Source organism: Hylobates moloch, unplaced genomic scaffold, assembly GCF_009828535.3.
Source record: "Hylobates moloch isolate HMO894 unplaced genomic scaffold, HMol_V3 SCAFFOLD_4, whole genome shotgun sequence".
NCBI classification, from domain to species: Eukaryota; Metazoa; Chordata; class Mammalia; order Primates; family Hylobatidae; genus Hylobates; species Hylobates moloch.
In genome coordinates, this window is record NW_026652279.1 from 49383940 (window position 1) to 49395082 (window position 11143).

The 11143-nt window shown below is 41.3% G+C and overlaps 1 protein-coding gene across 1 annotated transcript; it reads right to left on the minus strand.

Annotated features, from left to right (window-relative positions):
- Nucleotides 1-5158: 5158 nt before the first annotated feature.
- Nucleotides 5159-6016, minus strand: LOC116466962 (large ribosomal subunit protein eL8-like). The gene has a single exon (XM_032755069.2). It carries the CDS (start codon nt 6001-6003, stop codon nt 5203-5205), a length of 801 nt encoding a protein of 266 aa, XP_032610960.1. The 5' UTR covers nt 6004-6016; the 3' UTR covers nt 5159-5202.
- Nucleotides 6017-11143: the final 5127 nt, after the last annotated feature.

The window sequence follows — 11143 nt, forward strand, 5'->3', positions numbered from 1 at the left end:
GAAATCTTAGAGTCATCTGAAATAGTTTGGTACCCACCAAGTTAAACTGCCATTCATTTCATAACTAATAATATCATTGAAAACCACAATACAATCAAAATAAATTGAAGACATACCTCTTGAGAAACTTTACTAAATCTTCGCAAACATATTCTTTCCATTCCTAAATGTAACCTTATGGGCCATCTATTATTTTTAAGTTAACCTACTTTATATATAAGAAGGCTTTTAAACTCATTTACATATAAGGAAACATGTACAAAGAAGATCAGTGGGTTGCTTGAGGTCACAGAGCTAGTAAGAGAAGAGACAGCGTCAATCCAAGGCTCTTGCATGACACCCTGGAACTCCCTTATCCTGATCTCTTTCTTTGGGCAAGACGTATGACACCCCACATGAGGAAAAAGAACTAAGTACACTCAGTGCATCTGTGCCTTTGGATGACTGCACTGTGAGCTTTCCAGAGGCTGCCAGTTCCTCTGCCTTGGGTTCTGAAGGGCACCAGCCAGGCCTCTCCTGGGTGGGAGGCTAACACAATTCTGGCTCTGTCCAGGAAGGTCCTCTCTGCCCCACGGGTGGACTAAAATGAAGAATGCTGAAGAAGCCACTGAAATAATGTTCTCAAACTTCTTGCTTTTCATTCTTGCATCCACAGGTGTTCTCACGTGGCTATTATGTGAAAATACTGTTTTGGGCACAGGAGGTGCAGGAGTAAACAAGACAGGGAAGGTTCATATTTGAAGCAGGGAAAACAGCAAATGTGAAAGCCTTGAGTTGGGAACAAGCAGATGCCTGTGGCCAGGCAGGAGGAGGAGCCCCCAGGAACCACCAGTGGCAGGGCAGAGGTGTACATAGTTTACATGTTATTCCATTGAAACATTTCCTGCTTATCATTTCTTTTCATTCCTGCTTACGTGTTGACCTCAACTCAGATGGAAGCCTTGCAGCTGAAGGCAGAAGAGGGGAGGAGGCCTTACGTGGTACACTGACTGTCAGGAAATGAGCATATTTGGTTAACAAGAGAGGGATGAGGAGAGAGAAACAATTGAGTTCTGTTTCCTGAGGGACAGAGCTAGCCCCAGGCTCTGCTGAAGAAAGCACAAACAAAAGCTTTATTTGTTTCCCAGCAGCACTGCCCACTAAGGCCTCTCCACAGAAAAGAGATCTGAAGAAGAAGCCAATAAGATTTATTTTTACCATACCGAGTATGTGTGTTGAAAGTGAGAGGCATCTGGGGGAGTTATTTTTTAGCTGCCTCTTACATAGCTTCCCAGCTAAGGAGTTTTGGCATCTACCTCCTTAGGAATTCCTACTTTATCCTTCATGCTTCAAGACTAAAGCTCTTGCAGTTCCCTGAACAGCGTTATCCCTCTCTTCTACTCAGTCTCAATCTGTTTTGGCTCACGTTTTCAGATTCTTTATTTTTGACCTCAGCATTACTTTCATCAGAAAGATTTTTTGGCTCTGTCCCAGGGGGTGATATCAATTGGGCTTTTTTGGAAAAGATTCATAGAGGCTTTTGTGTGCAGAAAACAATACTTACAGTACTCTGTGTTGTCACTGACACTCATTCAACTACAGTTATAAATGGAAAACTTTGCTTTTCTTAAGCTTTTAAACATAATTGAAAAACATTTGGTATTAATCTATAAATGTAAACATTTTTCGGTTAAATTAAGCACGGTTTGTCCTTGGTTATTGTTTGGTTGGCTTATATATATATATATATATATGTATTTCACAAACAAAATGTATATAAACCTTTAGGTACTATATATAAGCTTAAATTATTTCATATTTTAAATATACAGTTGACTCTTGAAAAAGGCAGATGCTAAGGACATTGTCTCCCTTCACAGTAAAAAATCCACATATAACTTGACTCTCCAAAGACTTAACTACGAATAGACTACTGCTGACTGGAAGAATTACTGAAAATATAAACACTCAATTAACACATATTTTATATATTATGTGTATTATATACTGTATTCTTACAATAAAGTAAGATAGAGAAAAGAAATGTTATTAAGCTATTCCTAAGAGAAAATATATTTACTATTCATTAAGTGGATCATCATAAAGGTCTTCATCCTTTTCATCTTCACACTGAGTAGGCTGAGAAAGAGAGGAAAGAGGAAGGGTTGGTCTTGCTGTCTCAGGGGTGGCAGAGCTGAAAGAGGTGGAAGAGGTGGAAGGAGGAGTAGCAGGCACAGCGGTGTAGCTTTATAGAAATACATGATTTCTGTCTCCCTTTTTTGCTTTTTCATTTCTCCAAAGATATTCCTGTATGGTACCAATCCTTCCACCATTTGATTTAATTTCAGTGCTTGTATCATAGGAGGCTCCATGTTGTACAAAAAGTCAGAAGCAGTCTTAAATAATTGTAACCCTTCTGCCAGATTGTCTAATGTCAATTTGTTTTCTGGCACTGCTTCTCCTATGTCCTCTTCCTCACGGTCTCACACTGGTTTGGAAGTCCTCATCTCCATCAAGTTGTCTTCTGTTAATTCTTCTGATGTGGTACCTATGCGTTCTTGAACTTCTTCATGATTCATATCTTGAAACCTCTCATCCCTGCACCATTTTTGCCATATCCACAATCTCTTTCAAGATTCCTTTGACTGGTCCTGCCACAAATCCTGTGAAATCATGCACAACATCTGGACACAGTTTTCTCCAGCAAAACTTATTTGTTTGGGCCTGATTGCTTTCACAGCATTTTCTATAACAATGATGGCATCTTCAATGGGGTAATCTTCCAAACTTTCATGATGTGCTCTCTATTGGGATTCTCCTCCATAGTGCTGACAATCATTCCATAGACTACCATGAATAATGAGCCTTAAAGGTCCTTATGAGACTCTGATCTAAAAGCTGAACTACATATGCTGAGTTTGTGGCCAAATAGACCACTTTGATGCCTTTGGTGTAGAACTCATAGAGTTCTAGGTGGCCAGGGACATTGTCCAATAACAAAATAACTATAAAAAAGCCCCTTACTGGCAAAGTACTTCCCAATTTCAGGAACAAAGCATTGATCGAACCAATCAGAAAAAGAGTTCTTATTTTCTGGGCCTTCTTGTTGTAATACAGCCAGAAGACTGACAGCTGGTGTTTTATTTTCCTTCAAGGTTTGGGTGTTAGTAGCTTTATAGATAGGGACAGCCCTGATCATAAACCCAACTGCTTTTGCACAAAACAATAGCGTTAGCCTATCCCTTCCTGCCTTAAATCCTGGTGCTTGCTTTTCTTCCTTACTAGTAAATATCTTTTGTGGCATTTCTCCCCCACCCCGCAAAATGGGCCACTTTCATCTGCAATAAAAATCTCTTCAGGAAAATGTCCTTTATCCTCAACGGGTTTCTTAATGGTGTCTGGAAATTTGCTGCCTCTTGGTTGGCAAAAGCTGATTTTCTTGTTATCTTGTCGTTTTTTAAGCCACACTTCTTTCTAAAAGTATCAAACTATCCTTGCTGGCATTAAGTTCTCCAGATTTAGATCCTTCACCTTCCTTTTGCTTTAAGTTATCATATAGTGACTTTGCTTTTTCTTGAATCATGTTAGATTCTATAGGTATGCCTTTCTTATAGCAATCCTGCACCCACATAAAAGGTGTATTTTCAATATGACATAAAAAGGTATTTTGCAAAAAGTGCAAGGTTTTGGTACTTGCTGACCTAGCTGTAGTGTTGGCTTCATATCTTCTCTTTTCTTCTCTTTTTTTTTCTTTTCTTTTCCAATGAGCCTTATACTAGATTCATTTATCCTGAAGTGACAGGAAACTTCAGCTGCAGACCCCAATCTATGGGACATATCAAACAATTCAACTTTTTTTGGTAACGTCATGACTCTTCTCTGTTTCTTGGGAGCACTTCCAGCAGCACTACTGACTCTTTGTATGGGTCCCATGGTGTTAATGAAGGTTTATGCTATTGCACTGAAAAATGAGTGAGAACTTCAAAAGGTCACTTTTTACTGGGATATGCAATTTATGGATGAAAGAAACTGCTCACTTGGAGGCAATTAGCATCACATGACATTTCAAGCAGATACAATGCTTGAGCTCACTGCAATAGCAATGAGAGGTGGATACAAAATTATTACAGAAGTACAACTTATACTATAGTTAATTTTATGCAGTTATATTTTGATAGTACATCTCGATTTGTTTACATTTTTCTCAACTGAGAATGGTGCCCTGTAGTCTTTAAGTGTTTGTATGTGTAAGTGTAGACAAACTAACTTTTTATAACAGATTTGTGTATATTTTATATAGTAAATAAGAAAATAGACTAGTATCAATATGTTTTATGCATTCATGGCATAGCTTTTTCTTAAACATTTCGCTATTTCTAGGCATGATTTATCTGTGAATATTTAAACATTGTCAGGCATCTCCAAAAATTTTTCTAATACATTTATTGAAAAAAAAATCCATGTATAGGTGAACCCTTGCAATTGAAATCCATGTTTTTCAAAGGTCAATGGTATATAATTCAAGAAATGGAAGTCTAAGTCCAATAATATGATTGTTTCTAAATATTTAAACATATTTTATTTACTTGGTTAATTATATTCCTATAAATGTTTCCAGCTATGGTCACAATTTCATATGATGGATTTTCTCAAGAACTTTAAGCACCTAAAAGAGCAGATTACAAATCCCATAAAAAAATCCTTTCTATACGCATAGGTAATTGGGATAAGTCAAATAATAAAATTACACATTTCCATATGATTCTCTTAAGCATTTAAACATCATAAAACTTGTCCTCATATATTTAGTAAATCAGATTATCTTAACTATTTAAAATTAATTGCAAACATACTTTTTTATTTTTTAGATGGAGTCTTGCTCTTGTTACCCAGGCTGGAGTGCAATGGCACAATCTCGGCTCACTGCAACCTCCGCCTCCTGGGTTCAAGCGATTCTCATGCCTCAGCCACTGGAGTAGCTGGAGTAGCTGGGATTACAGGCATGCATCACCAAGCCCGGCTAATTTTTGCATTTTTTAGTAGAGACAGGGTTTTTTCATTTGGCAAGACTGGTCTCGAACTTTTTTTTAACAAAAAAGTTACTGAAATTTATACTGAACTGTCTGCTGAGTTGTACAGACATTAGTAACTCAGTCACATTTTTTTTGAAGGAAAATTTGTATTTTAATTATTTTTATGTACAGAAAACTCAACAGCGTACATTTAACCCAGTTTAGTGGCAAGTTCTTTAGCCTTTGCCTTTTCGAGCTTGGCGATACGAGCCACAGACTTAGGACCCAGGACGTTGCTGCCCCAGTGACGGCAGATCTCATCGTATCTGTCGTTGTAATTGGTCCTGATAGCTTCCACCAGCTTAGCCAAAGCTCCTTTGTCTTCCGAGTTCACCTGTGTGAAGGCGACAGTGGTGCAGGTCTTCCTGTGGACTAGACATCCCAGTCTTGCCTTCCCCTTGATAATGCAGTAAGGGACCCCCATTTTACGACACAGGGCAGGCAAGAAGACAACCAGCTCAATGGGATCCACGTCGTGTGCAGTCACCACCAGCTGAGCTTTCTTGTTCTCCACCAGCATGGTGACGGTGTTAACTCCTGCTCGAAGGACAGGTGGTCTCTTCGTGGGGACGTCTCCTTTGCCAGCAGCTTTCTTCTGGGCCCAGGCCAACAGTCTCTGCTTCTTCTCTTGCTTTGTCTCTGGTCTGTACTTGTGGGCCAGCTTAAGCAGCTGAGTAGCTGTTTGGCGGTCCAGGGCCTGGGTGAACTGGTTAATCACAGGACGCACTTTCAGCCGCTTATAGAGGATGGCTCTCTGCCGCTGCAACCTGATATAGTGGGGCCATTTCACAAAGCGGGTGAGGTCTCTTTTGGGCTGGATGTCCTGTCCAGTGCCAAAATTCTTAGGCCTTTTCTCAAACAGGGGATTCACCACTTTCTTAGCCTCCTGCTTCTTCACGACAGCAGGGGCCGGAGCCACCTTCTTTCCCTTGGCCTTCTTTCCTTTCGGCATCTTGGGCGGCGGGAGGAGAGAGCCTCAGTCACATTTTAAATGAATGTTTTTTGCACTTTCACATAACCCGTGGGAAGAAATACCTTTTATGGCATAATCCAAAGTACATATTTGTGAGCATTTTATTAATGAATACTTGCCCTTATTGCATGTTATGCACACTGGTAATTTATTTATCATATTATTATTTTGTATGAGACAGGGTCTTGCTGTGTCACCCAGGCTGGAATGCATTGGCGCAATCATGGCTCACTGCATCCTGGACCTCTGGGCTCAAGAGATCCTTTCACTTCACTCTCCCAAGTAGTTCAGACTGCAGACATGTAGTCACTTCATCCTCTCCATTCACATGATTTACACTTTGTAACTTCACATTCATCCTCTCCATTTACCTAGATCACACACACCTGGTAACATCCTCTCTATTTACAATATGGCACATACTGAGTAAATGACTCTGTGACTTCGCTTCATTCTTTTCATTTACATAGAATGTATGCCAAATAACCAATGGGAAACCTCTAGAGTATTGAAACCCCAGAATATTCTGTAAGTGGGGCTCTTGAGCCCCTATGCTCATCCCACTCCCACTCTGTGGAGTGTACTTTCATTCTCAATAAATCCCTGCCCTTGCTTTCCTCTCTTCGTTTGTGTGTTTTGTCCAGTTCTTTGTTCTAGATTCCAAGAACCTGGATACCTTCTACTGGTAACACTGCCAGATAATTTCTGTTTTTTATATTGTTTCAAATAGAAACAATTAAGTTCATCTCATGATACCAATTTTGAAGCGACATTATTCTACAAACATATATTGAGCACCTTCCCTCAGCCTAGTTCTGATGGTTATTTCAAATTGAAAGAATAATGTAGATTCTGTACCACAGGCCACTGGGGAAAACAAATAGATAAATACTTACCAAATAAAGCATTACAATAGAAATCTGTCAAAGTGCTGTTGGATCTTAGCCTAGAAAATCCGAGAATATCCTTCAAAAGGAGAGGACAATTAAGCCTTGCTTCAAGAGGGAGTAGGACTTGTGTATACAGAGAAAATGTGCTATGAAGATATAAATTGTGTTCCAGGTGGTTATTTCTTAGGCTAAGCCACGTACAGAATTTGGTTTATACAAATAGTGCTTTACCACTTTTCTTCTGAAATTTAATCAATCTCATTTATCATCTTCCTTGGATTTTAGAAAAAATATTTCATTTCTGTAGAATTGTCCTGCTGTTGGCTGCCTAACTATAGCCAAAGAAGTGACAAACTAAAGAACTTTCTGGAGGTAATTTCACAGAAAATACCCAGTAAAACACATACTAATCTGGGTAAGATTTAATCTGCCTGCCAGGAATATTCATCATGTGGATTGTGCTGTGGTTACAAAGAACACCAAAACTGTTTCCACACTCAAGATGCTTGCATGTGCTGGAAAGGGGAACAGACAAATTAAAGAAGACAGGCAGTAAGTAATGTGTAGAGCCACGAGAGGGGATCTTCTAACTCTGGGAAATGGTAGAGTTGGTCTCAGAGAAAGCACTCTGGAGGGGAAGAAGGGGCATCTGAAATCTAGATATGTGTTAATTTACTTAGTTCAGCAGTTGCAGATTCAAGCTCTATGAGGGGTCAGGGAGGTAACCGAAATGAGTGTAACACCCTGTGGACAAGATAAGATGTGGTGGGGTCTTGGCAAACGAAGCATCATAGCCAGTCTACGGGAAGCAGTGGGCAGTCCTCTGGCTGAGTGTATGAGTCTGTTTTCACACTGCTGATAAAGACATACCTGAGACTGGGAATAAAAAGAGGTTTAATTGGACTTAACAGTTTCACATGGCTGGGGAGGCCTCAGAATCACGGCAGAGGCTAAAGGTACTTCTTACATGGCAGTGGCAAGAGAAAATGAGGAAGATGGAAAAGCAGAAACCCCTGATAAAACCATCAGATCTCGTGAGACTTATTCATTATCATGAGAACAGTATGGGGAAAACCACCCCCATGATTCAAATTCTCTCTCACTAGGTCCCCCCCCACAACACATGGGAATTATGGGAGTACAATTCAAGATGAAATTTGGGCCAGGACACAGAACCAAACCATATCATTCTGCCCTTGGCCTCTCCAAATCTTATGCCCTCACATTTCAAAACAAATCATGCCTTCCAACAGTTCCCCAAAGTCTTAACTCATTTCAACATTAACCCGAAAGTCCACAGTCCAAAGTCTCATCTGAGACAAGGCAAGCTCCTTCCATCTGTGAGCCTGCAAAATCAAAAGCAAGCTAGTTACTTCCTAGATACAATGGAAGGTATTGGGTAAATACAGCTGTTCCAAATGAGATAAATTGTACAAAATAAAGGGGTTACAGGGCCCATGCAAGTCCAAAATCCATTGGGGCAGTCAGATTTTAAATCTCTAAAATGATCTCCTTTGATTCCAGGTCTCACATCCAGGTCACGCTGATGCAAACGGTGGGTTCCCATGATCTTGGGCAGCTCCACCCCTGTGGCTTTGCAGGGTACACCCTCCCTCCCAGCTGCTTTCACAGGCTGGCATTGTGTGTCTGTGGCTTTTCTAGGCAAATAGTGCAAGCTGTTGGTGGATCTATCATTCTGGGGTCTGGAGGACAATGGCTCTCTTCTCACAACTCCACTAGGTGGTGGCCCAGTAGGGACTCTGTGTGGGGCTCTGACCCCACATTTCCCTTCTGCACTGCCCTAGCAGAGGTTCTCCATGAGTGCCCTGCCCCTGCAGCAAACTTCTGCCTGGGCATCCAGGGATTTCCATACATCTTCTGAAATCTAGGCAGAGGTTCTCAAACCTCAATTCTTGACTTCTGTGCACTCATAGGCTCAATACCACATGGAAGCTGCCAAGTCTTGGGGCTTGCACCCTCTGAAGCCACAGCCCGAGCTCTATGTTGGCCCCTTTCAGCCACAGCTGGAGCAGCTGGGATGCAGAGCACCAAGTCCCTAGGCTGCACACAGCATAGGGACACTGGGTCTGGGCTAAGAAACCATTTTCTTCTAGGCCTCCAGGCCTGTGATGGGAGGGGCTGCCATGAAGACCTCTGACACATCCTGGGGTCATTTTCCCCATCCTCTTGGGGATTGACATTCAGCTTCTTGTTACTTATGCAAATTTCTGCAGCAGGCTTGAATTTGTCCTCAGAAAATGGGATCAAACCATATCACCGAAGACAGGCTGAGGTTTTTAAAAAGCAAGCCAGGGAATTCATACTTCTGTAGAAAAGGTTTTTAAAAAACTTCTCTGTTTTGTTAAAACACTTGGTAGGCCAAACAAAACACATTTGCTAGTGGAGGAGGTCATTCCTGACCAATTTTTTATTTCTGCTCTGTTAATTAAGGCTTTTCTAGAGTTCTATATTTAAAATGAAAATTTCTTGATTGGAAATAATTGTAATACCTTAGTGTGAATGGTGCATTTGATTATTTTAATTGGAGTAAATGGAATTAGTGCTTTTTAAGTCTCTCTTATGGGCTAGGTTACCAGGAAAATAACTCTTAGCATCCTAGAAAGAAGCAATGCTTTCAGGATGAAAAGGATAAAGTCTGCGAAGCCCTCAGGTAAAGATGGAAAGAAACACTGGAAGGGAAGGAGCAAGTAAGAGGACTCTGGGAGAGGTGCTCTCCTTTTATTGTGCATTCAATTCCTTTGCAGAGTTGGGGAAAGGGAGATTTTTTAGCAAGGGTCAGTCCTGGCTACTATTCTGGGACAGTAATAAATTAGTTTTCTTTTTCTTTTGTTCATTTAGGAACTACAGTACTCTTATGTCAGTAACATAGATCACAGTCATATGTCTCCAGGCTTCTTATCTTGCTCTGAACCTGACCTGGCTACTGTTTGGTGGATTATGGAGGAAAGGCTGTAATGGGAAAGTAGGTTGGGTGAAGGGATGAGAAAAAGGAAAGCATCGTGGAGCACATTAGCAGGCTTTCCCCATGAAGAAGCAGGTGTGTGCCCAGTGGAGACTTACAAGAAGGGAACTATAGACCTTCTTTCTCTCTTTCTTTTCCCTTCCTACATGCTCTTTTCCCCTCCCTACCTTTCCCATTTGCTCTCCACTCCTTAAAGGAGATGTATACCTCGATGCCCTGGGATGTGGAGGGGTTGGAGGCCACAAAATGTTAGTGCCACTGTGTACCAGTCTACCCTGGACTCTGATATGCCAGCAGAAATGTGTACTTTCCATCAGAACCAAGGCACCAAGCAAACCTTGCCAAAAATTCACAGAGAACCAACCAGGTGTGGTGGCTCACGCCTGTAATCCCAGCACTTTGGGAGGCCGAGGCAGGTGGATCACAAGGTCAGGAGATTGAGACCATCCTGGCTAACAGGGTGAAACCCCGTCTCTACTAAAAATAGAAAAAATTAGCTGGGCATGGTGGCGGGCGCCTGTAGTCCCAGCTACTCGGGAGGCTGAGGCAGGAGAATGGCGTGAACCCGGGAGGCGGAGCTTGCAGTAAGCCGAAATAGCGCCACCGTACTCCAGCCTGGGAAACAGAGAGAGACTCCATCTCAAAAAAAAAAAAAAAAATTCACAGAGGACAAAAAAGCATGCTGAGGACAGATGTGCTACCTGTCTATGTTGACAGACCCTTTAAAAACATTCCACCTACAGTCCCCATAAGTAATAGTCAGACCATATACTCTGACTTTTAGTTGTGATCAAAGACCTGAAGAGTTTTCCTGGTGGCACAATGAGTGTTCAAAAGACTAAAAAAGGAGTATATGGTGTAAATAATGTGTAAGTAAATGCTATCACTTCCACGCTGAACTAGTGTTACTAGGAGAATAGATGAGTCAGAGAGGAGAGGCAGAACGTCTTCATGGAAGAGAAGTAACCTCACTAGTTATACCATGGTGATTAAGGGATTTCTTTCTCCAAACACCGCTGGGCTCTGCTAGCTGACAGATTCTTGCAGCCCCTGCCAGAGTGAAAGTCCCAAAGCATGGGTAGTGGCAATTTATTCCTAGACCTAGGGACCTAATCTTTAGAAGCAGAAAATAGAATTGTCCTTAAGGGTGGGAATACAACATGGGAGGGAACAGACATATATTTAGGGCCTATGCCAAGCACAAGATTGGGAACAGAAATAGGCATTACAGAGTACGTTCATCAGC